The 16,006-nt window shown below is 48.5% G+C and overlaps 1 protein-coding gene across 10 annotated transcripts in view; it reads left to right on the top strand.

The window, feature by feature from the left end:
• FAM135B (family with sequence similarity 135 member B) overlaps positions 1 to 16,006 on the top strand; it is a 292,392-nt gene that overhangs the window by 217,190 nt on the left and 59,196 nt on the right. For all 10 annotated transcript variants that reach the window (XM_085021007.1, XM_085021010.1, XM_085021009.1 and 7 more), the window contains one exon: positions 147 to 273. In XM_085021007.1, coding sequence (XP_084877133.1) covers positions 147 to 273 — 127 coding nt within the window. The remainder of the gene's footprint in view (positions 1 to 146; positions 274 to 16,006) is intronic.

The following is a 16,006-nucleotide window of genomic DNA, read 5'->3' on the forward strand; positions in this document are numbered from 1 at the left end:
GCGAGCGACTCCTTCTAAATGACCAGCCGCATGGGCTCCCCAATAAGACGGTCAAGGGAGTTGACTCAGTGGCACCATCACTTGCCTTACATCTGTTTAGAAAACTTAATATAAATGTTCAATTCTTTCGATTCCCTTCTTTTCAGTTTTACTCGTCCAGGAAGAGGCCCCTGGCTCGGCAAAGGTGGCCCAGACACAGGACCAGAACAGTCCAGCCTCTCCCTGGAAAATCTGGTCTTTGGAGCGGGATACTGCAAGCCGACTTCCTCAGAGGTAATGTCTGTGGGGGAGCAGGGACCCCAGGACTCGCAAACTTCACTTAGCCGGGTGCGGATGTTTTCCGAGGTTTCAGCTTCTCCCCGACGCCCCATTTAGGGATGTTCTCCTCTGTCCTTCCCCTTGTCCATCCATGCCTTCTTTTAGTTGCTGCTACATCCATCGGACATATTCCTAATGCCAGGCCCTGGGGCGGATGCAGGGGGTAGGGTCTTTTCACGGCATCGCTTCCACGCGGTCCCTTGAAGAAGACAGCGCCCAGAGGACGTGGGACGTGTTGTGAGCGGCTTCCCCCAGACTGTGTGTAAGCTCAAAAGTCTGCTGGCCTTGAGCTTCTTTCAAACCTGGCTCCGTCCTCCACTTGCTTGCTTCCGTGAGCCTCAGTTTTCCCATCTGTAGAGTGGGGCTGCTCATTCTTAATAACCTCACAAGGCAGTAAGTGTGTCCATTGCTGTGATGGATTTAAAGTGCTTAGACCAGCACTTGGTGCTCCGTAGGTTATCAGTAAATACGCCCATCAGGTCCTTCCCCTTGGTCCTTCTTCCTGAGAAACACTGTTGTTACTCTTCTCTGATGCCCAGGGCTTTGGACATGTGCAGCATTTCTCTCTCCAGACTTCTCTTGAGCAAATGCATGATCATTAGTATTGGGGGCCTGCTCAGAAATAACCAGATTGTATTTGTCTGGGTTCACCAGAAAACAGAATTAATAAGAGGCCTATGGAGAGTGACAGTGGAGAGAGCCAGCCAGCCAGCAGGGGTGGGTGTGTTTATATCATCACATGAGGATGGGTGGCTTCAGGGGTCCAGGATGGGACTGGGGAGGGATGGAAGCCAAGGACTCCCTTTGCAGCCCCAAGGCCAAGCACGGACCCTTCATCATTAGTGGATGCTGCCTGCATCCCCGAGTCACCCTTGCTGCAAGTCCAGCACTACTGCAGACTCCCCAAAGCTTGACTGAAGGCTTTGCTCTGATGGCATCACAGCCCAGCCTCTCCCTCTGCCCATTGCTGCATCTTACTGCCCACATGAGCTGGGCCTGAGGGCCTCTCCCGTAGACCCACCTGAAAATCGTCAGCTCACACTACTTCTCAGGGAACGCCGCCTGGAACATTAGGGAACGTCGGGGGTCGTAGATCAGTTCAGAGCATCTTCGGAGTTCCCTCGTGGCTCAGTGGGTGAGAGATATGGCTGTTGTGGCTCAGGTTATGGCTATGGCTAGGGTTCAGTCCCTGGCCTGGGAACTTTGACATGCTAGAGGTCTTTCCAGAAAGAAAGACAGAAAGAAAGAAAGATTGAAATGAATTTTAAAAAACCACAGAGTTCCCTGGTAGCTCAGCAGGTTAAGGATCTGGCCTTGTCACTGCTGGGGCTTGGCCACTGTGGTCAAGAGGGTTCAGTCCACGGCCTGGGAACTTCAGCAAGCTGCAGGTGCAGCCAAAAGTAAGTAAATAAATAAATAAAATTTAATTTAAAAAACCCCACAGAGTTCTCTATTGGCTTAGTAGCTTAAGGATCCGGTATTGTCACTGCCATGGCTTGGCTTACTGCAGTGGCGTGGGTTGGATCGCTGGCTCAGGAAACTCTGCATGCCACAGGTGCAGCCCAAATTAAATAAATACATAAATAAAATTTAACAACGCGCTGAGTTCCCTGCTGACTCAGCAGCGTAAAGATCTGGTGTTGTCACTGTATGGCTCTGGTTATGGCTGTGGCACAAGTTCAATCCCTGGCTCAGGAACTTTGGCATGTGGCAGGTCTGGCCATAAATAAATAAACAAATAAATATCTAAAAAACCGCAGACTTCCCTAGTGGCTCTGCAGCTTAAGGAGTGGGTGTCGTCATTGCCATGGCTTAGGTTACTGCAGGGGTGTAGGATCGATCCCTGGCTCAGGAACTTCCACAGGCTTCTGGTGCTGCAAAAAAAAAAAAAAAGACGTCTTGGGCATTTCCATCCCAAGAGCGAGGGCTTCGCTGGCACCCCAGGAGCACGGGGATGGTTGTGATGTGGTGTCCCCCCCGAAGGAACTCTAATGCCTGTCCGCATGTCCTCTAATGCCGCCCTCAGAGGCCACCACCTCTGCGAAGGACCCTCTGATTTCCTAGGGAGGAATTCTCTTGCTCTCTTGGCTCCAGGCATCTCTGTCTCTCCTCCGTTGGGCTCTGAGCAGCTGGAGGCAGAGCCTTTGCCTTCAGTGCCACACCCTCAGGGCCCAGCACCATGCCTGGCGCCCATAATTCGCACTCAGGAAATGTGTGTTGAATGAATGATTGAGTCCCACGTTCATACTTGGCCTCAGCGAGAGAGCTGAGCCCCGCGCCGCCGTCTCTTGCTTTCCTGGCGGCAGATAGGAAGCAGGGGGCGAGCCTGAGGATGAGGGCCTCTCCTTGGACGTGCGGGTACCATGCGGGGCTGCCCTGGGAGACTGTTCCGAAACCCTGGCCCTGGCGTGGGGTGGGGGGGGCGCTGTACATCCTTTCAGCCTACCTGCTGCTCTTACATCCGAGGAGGCTGAGCGCGACCCAGCCCTACCTCTACCTCAGACACTGTGAGGACAGACAGAAGAGTCTGGTTTCGAACACCTGCCATGTTCAATACTCGGTGACATGGGGGCTCTGTTCACCCTGTGGCAATCCGGGCTCCTCAGCCCTAAAATGGAAGAGTACCTCTATTTTAGAGAGCATTTCAGGAGTGAATACATGTAAAAACAGTACAGAAATAGACTCATTGCAGGCACGTGATACAGTCTCGGTTTTTTTTTTTCTTTTTTCTTTTCCTATTCTTCTCTTGGCTATTTTTGGGGATATGTGTCAAAGACGACATTCCCTGTCTTAAAGAGTCAGATAAAATAGCTTCTTTGTGGGCGCTCAGCGGTGAACTTCCTCGCAGAGCGCAGCTCAATGGGTTATTTTCAGGACCCGATGCTTTTCCTGTGTGTCTTCCGCTTGGGTCTCCTCCAGGGATGTGGGCTCGGAGCTGCGTGCCCACCCTGGGCCTTCCCGCGGGCACGGGCTGCCAAGCAAAGGATACATCCACTCCCTTGCCTCCCTGGGGGGCCTCTGTCCAGATCCTCAGGGACCCCAGCGCATTAGCAGATCACATGGAAATCCAAATTCCTGCAGATTGCGGCATCAGCTGGAGGGATTAGAGCCCAGTGCTCCCTTCAGAATAAGCCTTTGCAGAAACCAGAGATTCGTGGCAAAATGAGCTGACGGGCGTGGAAAAGCCTGGGGAGGCCGGGCCGCTGTGTCACATCCCGCCCCTCCTCCCACGCCAGGCCCCTCCTGGCCCCCAGCCCCACTCCTTCCTGCAGCCCCTGAAGCAGCTAGAGCTTCAGGTTTGGGGTTGGAGGCAGAGCGTGGGTCCTTTTCCTGAAAACCAGCCGCTTTGCCCCGGGGGGATGTCATTGTCCCTCTCCCGCTCCTGGCTTATCTGTCAAAGAAGGATACTAATGCCTGCCTCACAAGGTTGCTGAGAAGATTAAATGAAGTAAGTGCATAAAAGCCTGGAGCCTAGAGCTTGGCACAAAAGTACTCAATAAAACCCTCTGCTGGGTTGGTTTTTTTTTTTTTTTTTAGTTTATTCACATAATTAAATCGAGTGTTATTCCAAGAGCCCCAGTGTTGTCTTGTGGGTAGGACTTAGATGTTTCCTGTTCTTGGCTTCAGCTCCAGCCTGCTGTGTGACCCTCAGCCAGACACGTGCCCTCTCTGGGTCTCAGTTTCTCTGTGTCTAGGAAAAGGATCAGATGAGATTGTGCTGGGGGCCTCCTTCCGTCCTTGCTATGCTGCTTTTACTGTGATCCCCCTGGCACTGCTTAATATGTTAGTGCTCCAGGAGTCCTCTTTGCGGCTCAGTGGTTAACGGATCTGACTAGGAACCACAAGGTTGCGGGTTCGATCCCTGGCCTTGCTCAGTGGGTTAAGGATCCGGCGTTGCCGTGAGATGGGGTGTAGGTTGAAGACTCCGCTTGGATCCTGCGTTGCTGTGGCTGTGGTGTAGGCCAGTGGCTGCAGCTCCAATTAGACTCCTAGCCTGGGAGCCTCCATGTGACACGGGTGTGACCCTAGAAAAGACAAGAAGACCAAAAAAAATATATAAGTGCTCCAGAGAAGCAGAATCAATAGGATAATAAGATCAAAGTGTGCGTGTACATACATGTGCATTTAGGTATATGTGTGTGTGTGTATATATATAGAGAGAGAGCGATGTTTTAAGGAATTGTCACATGTGACTGTGGAGGCTGGCAAGTCCAGGACCTGCAGGTGAGGCCAGCAGTCTGGAGACGCAGGGAAGGGTTTCAACTCTGAGTCCAAAGGCAGTCTGCCCACCAAATGACCCACTTCCTTCTCCGTCAGTGTGGGGAGGGGGTCATGCCTGCGTCAGGCTTGTTAAGGCCTTCAGCTGATTAGAGGAGGCCCACCCATGTGTGGGAGGGAACTCTGCTTTCCTGAAGCGTAGTTAATGGTTGAAACATTCGTCTCCTCTGACACATACCCCCCCGGAACCCTCTAGAGCAATGTTTCCCTGCGTGTCTAGGTGCCGTGGATTTGCCAAATTGACACATGAAATTCACCAGCAGAAATGATCATGATATATAAGTCACCTAGACGCTGATAAAACTTTAAATAAATGAAAAAAATAAATTAAATTTTACGTGGTGGGAGGTGCCCCAGCTCCCCGTGTTCAGAATTCCGCCTCCTTGGGGAGGGGCAGCAGTGGCTCAGCTCCTTTCTCTGCCCACCAGCCCTGTGTTTAGTCCCTACTCTGCGCTAGCATCTGTGTGCTGCAGGCACTAAAACAAATGAGCTCAGTTTTTACCCTCAGTAGGTCTTGGGGTCTAGTGCTTGAGGCAACGGAGTAATTAAAAAATAGAAATTTGGGATAAATGCCCAGCAGTGGAATTGCCGGGTCATATGGTCGTTCTGTATTTAGTTTCCTGAGAAACCTCCATACCCTTTCCATGGTGGTTGTACCAGTTTACATGCCCACCAACCATGCAGGAGGGTGCCCTTTTCTCCACACCCCTTCCAGCATTTGTTCTTTGTGGACTTGTTAATGAGGGCCATTCTGACGGGTGTGAGGTGGTACCTCATGGTAGTTTTGATTGCATTTCTCTAATAATTAGTGATGTTTATTGAGTATTTTTTCATATGCCTGTTGGCTGTCTGCCTGTCTTCTTCAGAGAAGTGTCTAGATAGGTCTTCTGCCCTGTGTTCACAGCAGCACTATTCACGATAGCCAAAACATGGAAACAACCTAAATATCCATTGACAGAAGAATGGATTAAGAAGATGTGGTGCATATGTACAGTGGAATATTATTTAACCATAAAAAAAACAAACTAATACCATTTGCAGCAACATGGATGGATCTAGAGACTCTCATACTAAGTGAAGTAAGCCAGAAAAATACAAATACCATATGATATCACTTATTTGTGGAATCTAAAATATGCAACAGATGGTCCTGTCTAAAAATAACATACAACAAAAAACAGAAAGAGATCATGGCCAAGAAGAGCAGCCTCGGGGTTCCCAAGGGGGAAAGGGGAGGGAGTGGGATGGGTGGGGGTTTTGGGGATGCAAACTGCTCCATCTGGAGTGGATGGGCAATGGGATCCTACTTACGGCGCAGGGAACTGTGTGTGATTGGGTCACTTCGTTGTGCAACAGAACTTGATGAAACACTGTAAATCAACTATACTTTAATAATAGTAAAAAAAAGGATATAGGAAATAAATTTTAAAAATCATAAGGGTATAATGTACAATTCAGGAAATATAGTTATTTCATAAAAATTACTAAAATTATAAATGAAAAAAAGATGAAGTGAAAAAAATTTAATTTCCTTAATAGTGTGAAAGCGTGATGCTGATCATGTAACATCCCGTTTTCAAGCCCCTGCTCTGCACCTGGGTACCCTGTGAAGCCACTGATGCACGTGGACTCCGTCAGTATCCACAAAACGTTTTCTCTTTCCTAATACAGCTGGAGAAACTGAGACAGAGAGGTTAAGCTACATCTGTAAAGTCACACAGCTTGGTGGGGACCACGCTGGCATTTTGGCTCAGTCAGCGTGATGCCATCTGCCAGCCTGTCATCAGCCACTAGGTTAGCGGGTGGCCAGAGAAGGGGTTTTGGCTCCTCTGCTGTGCCAGGGCAGGTGCCTTTATGACTGGCTCGCTTGAGTGTGCCTGGCACAGCGCACGTGCCTCTGTTGCATGAATGAGTGTCTGAGACAGAGGAATCTGTGACCATCGCAGTGAGAGAGAAGAAGAGCCCTTGCGATAGACGGTCGGGTAGTTAACTCTCCAGCAGGTCTCCTGCCAGCCGGTACGCTGAGTCTCCCTGGTCCCTTGTCACCTGTGGAGATCACAGAGGCTGGGCTGCCAGGGTGGGCGATGGTGCCTGAGATGAGCAGGTTGGCTGCCACAGTGAAATCCCTCCATCCTCTGCCTCAGCTAGAAGGTGGTTCCTGGACAGAGGGATGCGTGTCATTGAGAGGAGATGCCAGCTCCCTTTTATTTATGTATTTATTGATTTTTAATTAAAAAAATTTTTATGATAGTTGATTTACAATGTTCTGCCAATTTCTGCTCTACAGCAAAGTGACCCAGTTATGTGTGTGTGTGTGTGTGTGTGTGTGTGTTCTTTTTCTCACATTGTCCTCCGTCATGTTCCATCACATGTGATTGGATACAGTTCCCTTTTAAGGCGGATTGCTGAGAATCGGCATCTTCCTCAAAGGGAACGATGCTCTCACGCCCCACCCGCTCCTGCCACACACACTCTGGCTTCACAGAGCCCTTCAGCACTGAGCCTTGTAGCGTGACAGCACCACCCCCCCCCCACCCGCCACCTGCCCGCTCACTGTTGGCGTGTGTCTGGTGGCGGGGTGGGGAGGGAAGCTGAGGCACAGACCTGACTTGCTTGCAGAAATCTCCCCTCTCCCAAGCATGCCCCTTTTTCTTCTTTTTTTTTCTTTTTCTCCCCCCTCTCCACCATGGGCATCATTTTTTTTTTAATTTTGCAAAATAAGAAATTCAGAAATAATTTATGGTATTGACACAAAAATAGAAATCAACATAAAGACACCGATAATGTCACAATATGTCGAGCATTCACTTTCTCCGTTAGAGTGTAGTTGATTGACAGTGTTTTCTTTCTTTCTGCTTCATTTTTATTGGACTCTTGGCTCTTTCCACTTTGCTTTAAATATACCCTTGCCTTGCTGTTGTCCACGTCTTCAGGTCCCTTTTCACGGGGATCTGGAGTCATGTGGGTAAGATGGAGACATTCCCTTTTTTAAAAAAAATTTAATTATATCTTGCAACGTTTATTTTTATCAAATTTAGTCTATTTACACTGCTGTGTTAATTTCTGCTGCACAGCAAAATGACTTATTTATACACATTTATGCATGCTTTTTTATATATTTTTTCCGTTATGGTTTATCCCAGGAGACTGAATATAGCTCCCTGTGCTCTGCAGTAGGCCTTCATTGTTTGTCCATTCTATACCTAACGGTTTGCATCTGCTAACCCCCGACTCCCAATCCCTTCCTCCCTCTTCCCCTCCCCCTTGGCAACCACAGGTCTCTTTGCTGTGACAGACATTCATTCTTACTGCTAACATGGCATTGCCTCTGGGCGGTGACATTGCCATAAGCAGAGGCAGAGCCATTGGTTTGTTCACTTATCCAGTATTTATCAAGCACCTCGTGTCTCTCAGACTCTGTATGAGGAGTCGGTGATGCAGCTCTAATGAAAACGGCAGCCTCACCCACCCCCGGTGGGACTCCTCCGTTTCTGCCCCCCTCAGGGCCCATTTGAGCTGCTGGCGCATTGTAGACACTCTGCTATTGCTGGAGGCATGGGTGAGGGGAGGTTCTTGATTATGTGTGAGAAGTGACCGCAGCTGACCTGGCCATCAGACACAGTAGGCCTAGTGCTGCGGGACCACAGGACTTTCAGAGGCAAATGGAATGTTTTCACTTTTTAAAAAGTCATGGAGTTCCCATTGTGGCCGAGTGGGTTAAGAACCCGACATAGTGCCTTTGAGGATGTAGGTTCGATCCCTGGCCTCGCTCAGTGGGTTATGGATCCGATATTGCTGCAAGCTGCGGTGTAGGTTGCAGATGTAGCTTGGATCCTGTGTTGTCATGGCTGTGGCATAGGCTGGTGGCTGCCGCTCTGATTCAACCCCTAGTCCAGGAAGTTCCATGTGCCTCAGGGGCGGCTATAAAAAGAAAAAAATAATAAAGTAAAAAGTCAGAACCACAAGTGTGTATAATCTAATTTAGATTGTATTAACCTTCATGTCAATGCAATCATACAAACATAATCTGTTAATCTGTTATTATCGATGTGTCATTAGATCTGTTCTGTGATGGGCCTGGGCTCACAGCAGAGGCGTCACTGGGATGATGATTTGGTTTTTGTTTCCCGGTTATAGACATGGGAAAGCAGAATCTGGTGAATCCGGGTGACTCCCCCAAGATGGACAGGTGCAAACCTAGAACTCAGCTCTCTATGGGGCCCTACGCTTTGTCAAAACTAATGGCACCTACGCGCAGAGCGTGCTGCACAAATATTTGTCTGTTATTGAATTGCTGAGTACAAAGGAGCTGCTCTCTGAAATGTATGACTAATATTCTCTAAGGCTAACTACTTGGGGAAGGGTCAGAAGTTACCAGGAAAACAGTAGTTATTTAAAGGAAAGCATGTTTTATAGTTGGTTTTTTTGAAAAAAGAAAAAAAAAAAACAACAAAAAACCTATTCAATACCTTTTACTGTTCTGAGAATTAAAGTGGCAAACACTGCTGTGTTCGCCCTCTCCATTAAAATTAAGTAGCTTTAAATGATGATCTAATTGACTAAAACCCTATGAAATAAATAGTGGATTAGTAAGTGCTGCGTAGGCGACAGGGGGCTTTCAGTATGTGGTGTATGATTACGTCAGTCTGCGTATGGACCCCAGGTGATTCCATGGGTCGTTTCTTTTTTATTATTATTAACGTGTTGTTGATTTGCAGTGGCCCAATTTCTGCCGAATGGCAAAGCGATGCAGTCATATATTTACATATACACATTCTTTTTTGTATTATTTTCCATCATGGTCTATCCCAAGAGATGGAATCTAGTTCCCTCTGCTCTGCGCAGGACCTCGTTACTTATCCGTTCTGAATGGAATCCTTTGCATCTACCAAACCCCCAACTCCGTGTCCATGCCCACTCCCTCCCCCTCTCCTTGGTGACCACGAGTCTGTTCTCTACGTCCCATAGGTCAGGTCATTTCTGAAAGAGGATCTATCCGTGGAAATGGGGTTTTTATGCAAAAGCCTACAGGACTGCTTATTTAGGGACCACCCTCTTCATTGGTGAAAAGTCCCTTCCTTCCTCGTCTGCTGCTGTCAGATGCCTGGTTCCCCTCCAAAGTTTCTAGATGCGATGGGAGAGGGCAGGTAGCGGAGACGAGGTAGGCGCATCCCTTCCCAGAATGCCCTGCGTTCCCCCCTGCCTCTTCGTAGCACATCCCGAGGAAGAACGAGGCGGAGCAGCAGGGCGACCGGCAGGAACCCAGATTGGGAGGAAGACAACCTGGCAGGGCTGAGGCGAGGTTCTTCCGTGGATGAGCTACGGCGCTTGGGCTAGTCCTTTAACTGCTCTGAGCCTGTTTCTTCCTGTCTCTCTCTCTCTCTCTCTTTTTAAGTCTTATTGAAGTACAGTTAATTTTCAAGGTAGTGATCACTTCTGCTGTACAGCAAAGTGACCCAGTCATACGTAGACACACATCCACTCTCTCTCAGATTCTTTTCCCACATCGATGACCACAGGATACTGGGCAGAGTTCTCTGTGCTGTACAGCAGCGCCCCTTGGCCAGTCATTCCATATGCATCAGCGTGCAGATGGTTGGTATCAACCTCAGTGTGCATGTGCCCGTCCCAAACCCCGAGTCCATCCCTCCCACCCTCTTACCTGTCCCCTTGGGTAACCATAAGTTTTTCAGAGTCTATATGTCTATTTCTGTTCTGCAAATAAGTTCATCTGTATCCTTTTCTCTTTAGATTCCACATATAGGTGGTATCATACGATGTTTATCTTTCACTTTCTAACTTCACTTAGTATGATAGTTTCTAGGTCCATCCATGTTGCTGCAGATGGCAGTATTTCATTCTTTTTAATGGCCGAGTAATATTCCAGTGCCTGTATGTGCCAGATCTTTTTTATCTGTTCCTCTGTGGATGGACATTTGAGTTGTTTCTCTGTCCTAATGGGGGAAGAAATGGGCTCACCGTGTGAATCAGGAAAGGGGGTTGCCCTTTAAGCATCTCTCTCCCCTCCCTGTTCCCTGCTTTGGGGTTGGTGTGACTGGATGACACACAAATCACGTGTACCTTCTTATGCAGTTATATCAGCTCAAAGTGTTGGACACTTCCTTGCGTTCAGCTCTGTGCTGGATAGTTTTTTTTTTTTTTTTTTTTTTTTGTCTTTTGTCTTTTGTTGTTGTTGCTATTTCTTGGGCCGCTCCCGTGGCACATGGAGGTTCCCAGGCTAGGGGTCGAATCGGAGCTGTAGCCACCGGCCTGCGCCAGAGCCACAGCAACGCGGGATCCGAGCCGCATCTGCAACCTACACCACAGCTCACGGCAACGCCGGATCGTTAACCCACTGAGCAAGGGCAGGGACCGAACCCGCAACCTCATGGTTCCTAGTCGGATTCGTTAACCACTGCGCCACGACGGGAACTCCTGGATAGTTTTAATACACTTTCTCGCAGCTCCCTGCTTCGGTTCACATTATATAGTTGAGAAAACTAAACCTCTAATAACTTCAGCAAATTGCTCAGTGTCGGCGAGCTGGTTCCTGGTGTGGCGGGGGTTCAAGCTCAGAAATGACTGCACCTGACCCCTGCCTTCTATCCACTTGGAGTCATTTTTCACCTGCTCATCTCCTTGAATCCTCCAGCGTGTGTGGGGGCCGTGTCTGTCACACTCAGCAGCAAACCTTCAACACAGGTATCTCTTGAATCAATAACGATATTAATGTTTGCTCCTTTTTTGCAGCTGAGGAGCCTAAGTCACATCTTGTGCATTTTTTCAAACGACAGTGAGGATGAGTGAAGCCCTCATGAAAAAATTACCCCCAGCCCTACTCTCATAGAGTTTGCAACTTTTTCAGAAAAAAAAATATTGAAAAAGTAATTTCATGCAAGATAACCAGTATGAAAGAGTCATATATAGTTCTGTGGCTCTGTTTGGGGATCTCAAGAATATTGAGGTGATTGGGGGGGGGTTTCTCTGCAGGAGAGAATTTTAAGTGGATTGTTCAGCTAGTAGGGAACAGAATACAGGCTTCTCTCATTGGTCTTTCCACCCAGAGAACTCCTATTTAGCCTTCAAAACCCAATTCAGTCACTGTCTTTTTTTGTGAAGCCTTCTTTGACCACCCCCATGCAACCCTAAGCTGCTAATTTGTCCTATGTGTGTACTTTGGGCATGCTTCTGTTATCTTGCCTGAATGTAATCATCGTTTAATGAATTTCTTTGCTCCACTTGAAAGCATTCCAAGAGGGCATGGTTGTTCATCTCAATACTCACAAGTAAATCACTCCAAGGACATTTATTTCTCCTTTCCTGGTAGGAGCCAGAGTCTCACCCGTGAGGAAGCAGATAGGTGACAGCAGACTTGGTCAATAACCAGAGTTGTAAGCAGAAAGGGAAGTGAGGACCCTGGGAGCACGCCGACAGTGTCTGGAGTTTTTTTCCCACGGGGGAGTCTGCCTTAAGGGGGTCGTAGGGCTGAAGAAGGGCCAGACTTCATCTGTTGCCTGTTGCGGGAAAGAGAAACTTGGGCTCTTGGGCAGGTCCCGTCACTGCTGTGCGATGTCTGACACAACACCAGCCTGCCCGTGAACTAGTTAAGAGCGTCGTCTCTGTCACTCGCTTGCTTAAGAACCAGCAGTGGGATAACCTTGCCCAGAGAAGGAGTGTGGCAGGGAGAAGGTGCATAAGCTTTCGTGCCACACACCTGCGCTAAGGCTGGATGCGCAAACTTAGTATTTGGTCCTGTAGTCTATAAACATTCATTGCGCATCTGACATGCACAGTGTGCTAAAATCTGGGATTTTAGGTAGAAGCAAGTCATATGTTTCCTGTTGTCCAGGGAGAAGGGAGAGAAACCCAAATTCTGAATAACATTGCCGTGCATGCAAAGAAGCTTCTATTTTTGGGGGACCTGACCTCACCTGAGGCAGGCCCTATGCTGAGGACTCCAAAAAGGAAAACACAGCAGATGTGATGCTGGGAGAGAGCCAGAGGGATCTGAAGCCAGGGGCCTTCTTGTAAATAACTTCCTCCAGCAATGACACCTGGCAACTGGCTGATTGACTCTTGGTGACCCTGTTGCCCTTGCGAGTGTCGTGGGCTCGCACGGCACATGTGGTCATGTGTGCAGGAGAGATGAAGCAGTTCCCACAAAGTAGCTGTCTTCAGTTTTGAGTCCAAGCAGCCGACCAACAGGACGGTGCACACTGATTTCCCAGAGGCCCCTGCTTCTCTCTTTGGTCTCTTCTCTCTCTGTGAGCTGGCCCAGGAAGAGCAGGTGCTGCAGGCAGATGGCTGGAGAGAATCCTGGGAACCAGAAGGTGCCCAGGGCCTCCTGCTGCAGTGTGGGCAGCGTGTGGCAAGCCCCGCTACCTCCTCCCCTCCTTCCTCTTTCCCCCAAGACTCACCCTGGACAAAAGGTACACTTGCTAATGGAAAAAAGAAAAATCATTATGTAAAAAAAAATTGACAGAACACTGTAAACCAGCTATAATGGAAAGAATAAAAATCATTCTGTAAAAAAAGGGTGCACTTTCTTTTAAAAGGAAGAAAGGGACATTCGGGTAGGCAGCCTAACGGTGGGCACGTTTGCCAGGCACCCCCAGGAAGCTGGCCCAGGAGACTCCTGTTCAGTTCAGCTTTGTCAAGTGCAGGTCTGCCCATGGCCAACACATGCCTATCAAACTTCCTGGCTTCTTAGCTCTCAGGATACTCGCTGCCATAGGCGTAGGCATCAGAAATCCCACTAACATGCCCTTCTTCATGGTTACTGGCAGGAAACAAGCTTGAACGTGATATCAGGCCTGGGGCTGCCCGTGCAGTTGGGGAGAGTGCAGTAGCTATTAACCAGCAACGCACGTCAGACTCTCCTGGGGAACCTTTTTTTTTTTTAAGATGAGGTAAATCAGAGCCTTATTCCCAGAGATTCTGATTCGAACCAGCTAGAGTGAGATTGAGAGAGCAGGATTTAGATAACCTCCCCAGGTGGTTCTGGTGCGTCCTTTTTGTTTTCTTCTTCACTTTTTAGGGCTGCACCTGCTGTATACGGAAGTTCCCAGGCTAGGGGGTGAATCAGACCTGCAGCTGCTGGCCTATAGCACAGCCACAGCAGTGCAGGATCCGAGCTGCATCTACAACCTACACTAGAGCTCACGGCAGTGCCGGATCCTTAACCCACTAAGCAAGGCCAGGGATCGAACCCACATCTTCATAAACACGAGTCGGGTTTATTATCACTGAGTCACAATGGGAACTCCTTTGACGCATCCTTCACTGGAGGTCTCCTGGGATGAACCAAAAGGTATAGACTTTGGAGTGAGACCCGCTTGGGTACAGACCTGGGATTGGTCACTCTGGGCCTTGAGCTCGTCATGTCTCTGAGCTTGGGGATGGCGCAGCCATACACGTGCTGAACTTGGAGGCAGAGCTCAGTGACATCCCTGGCTCGATGGGGATTCGTTTCACGTCTGTGAAAAAAAGCAGTTGAAGCTTTAACATGTATGATTCTGCACATTCTGATGAGACTTTGTTGATCATAGCTTTTTTTTTCTCCAATTCTCACCCTCACCTCTGACCCTAGACTGGGTTGGGAGGCCCTTCTTGGGACCCTAAATACCTTCTTGCTGGTTCTTATCATTGCAACTTTTTTATTTCATTGTGGTTGCTTGGTTTCTAGCCAGTCTCTCACTAGACTGTGAGCTCCTAGATGGCAAGCTTTGGGGGCAGCAGCTATTGCTCCCTGGATAGGTCCAGACCAGCGGGCGCCTTACAGTCAATGGCTGTGAGCCCAGGTGAGCAGCCAATGTCATACGGCTCTTGATGCTTTATCCTACTTGATGCCCATGAGACCCCTCTGATCGAAACATCATCGCCTGCAATATGGACATAAGGAAACTGAGGCTCGGGAAAGTGGACCAACTTAGCTTAGGTCACACCAGTAGAAAGCTGCAGACGGGAAGCCAGTGTGGTGGATTCTAACACCAGTGGACCTGACCTTGGAAGCTGCACAGGGAGGGACCTGGGCCACGGGGTAAAGAACCTCCTGTTCCCGGCAGCAGCCTCCCACACCGCCTCGCCCTGTCCAGCCCATCGCTTCGCCCTCACCTGCGGCTTGTACAGAACGTTTCTTTCTCCTAAATGCAGCAGGAAGGCTCCCTGAGTCTCCCTGCAGTCGTAATTGCTCCATCTGAGAAAATAAAAAGTGTAATTTGAGCATAACTGCTCATTGAGGAGTTAAAGACTCGGCCAGGGTTATGGAAAAGAATCATTTTATGTGCTCTTGGGCATGCCCCGGACTTGGAGTCAAGAAACCCATGTTTAAATTGGACTCTGCCCTTTACCGGCTTTTAGCCTTGAGTGAGTCAGTGCCCCTTCTGAGACTCAGAGCCCCCTGCTCAGTAAAGTAACAATAACACTGACCCTTTTTCTACTTCGGTGTATTAAGCGACCTGGCCACCTTGCTATCGTCCTGTATCTGTGCATCTTGGTTGAGACCGCAGTGAGAAAAACACGTGTTGTTCCGCTGTCCTGGATGGGCAGGATGCTGGTGGGGGCGGTTTGCAGAGATCCAGGAAGGAACCTGCCCCCGAGGACGATGACAGGGAGTGGAAAAGGAGTGTAAAGGTTGGGAATGCTATGGTCGTTCCCATGTGTTAGCGTCAACTATTCTTTTGGTATTTCCTCAATCTCCGTCTCAGCTGCTTCACCAGACTTGATGCTCTTTTGTATATGAGGGCTAAGCTTTCTCCCTGAGTTGACGAGGGCTCTGGGATCCACTGGTATCTGGTGGACTGAAAGTAGGAAGTCAGCCCCATGACGAAAGCTGCCAGGGGAAGTTTCTAGGCTCCAAATTTCTAGGAAAACTGGATATTGTGATCCTTTCCCCAAAATATCAGGCTGTTCTCCCAATCAGTGTCCTTTTCCTTGCTGAAAAATGAGCAGGACCAATGGAATATTCCAAAACTCTGCACTTTCTATCTCCAATGTTATGCATAATTGAGTATATTTGATGGCTTCTATCATCTTGAAAAATCACTTTTCAAATATTGAAATAATAAAAGATCCATCAAAGAACAGTGGTGTGATATTACCTTCTGTTCCCATGGAGACCAAATCCCTGGTGCTCAGCTGTGTGATTATTAATGGCATCTGCCCCTATAACGCACGTCGAGTTAGCTCGGTAAGTAAGCACATGATATTTATCATCGCCTGCAATGTGTCCAACTCATTTCAACTTATGTGTGTTGTTGGGATTTTGTAAATGGTTTTATTTTCTAGTTTGGTTCAGTTTAATTTTTTGAAGGGCATATTGCCAGTCTCTGGTAAGAGATTTCTTGGCTGTGTTGCTTAGAGGTGGGCTACACTTTATTTGTGTGTATGTGTGTGTGTGTTGTGTGTTTGG

This window comes from Sus scrofa, chromosome 4, assembly GCF_054392235.1.
Source record: "Sus scrofa isolate SSC_HxYL_T2T_F1_AM1 chromosome 4, Sscrofa_HxYL_maternal_Yorkshire_Landrace_v2.0, whole genome shotgun sequence".
Classification (NCBI taxonomy): domain Eukaryota; kingdom Metazoa; phylum Chordata; class Mammalia; order Artiodactyla; family Suidae; genus Sus; species Sus scrofa.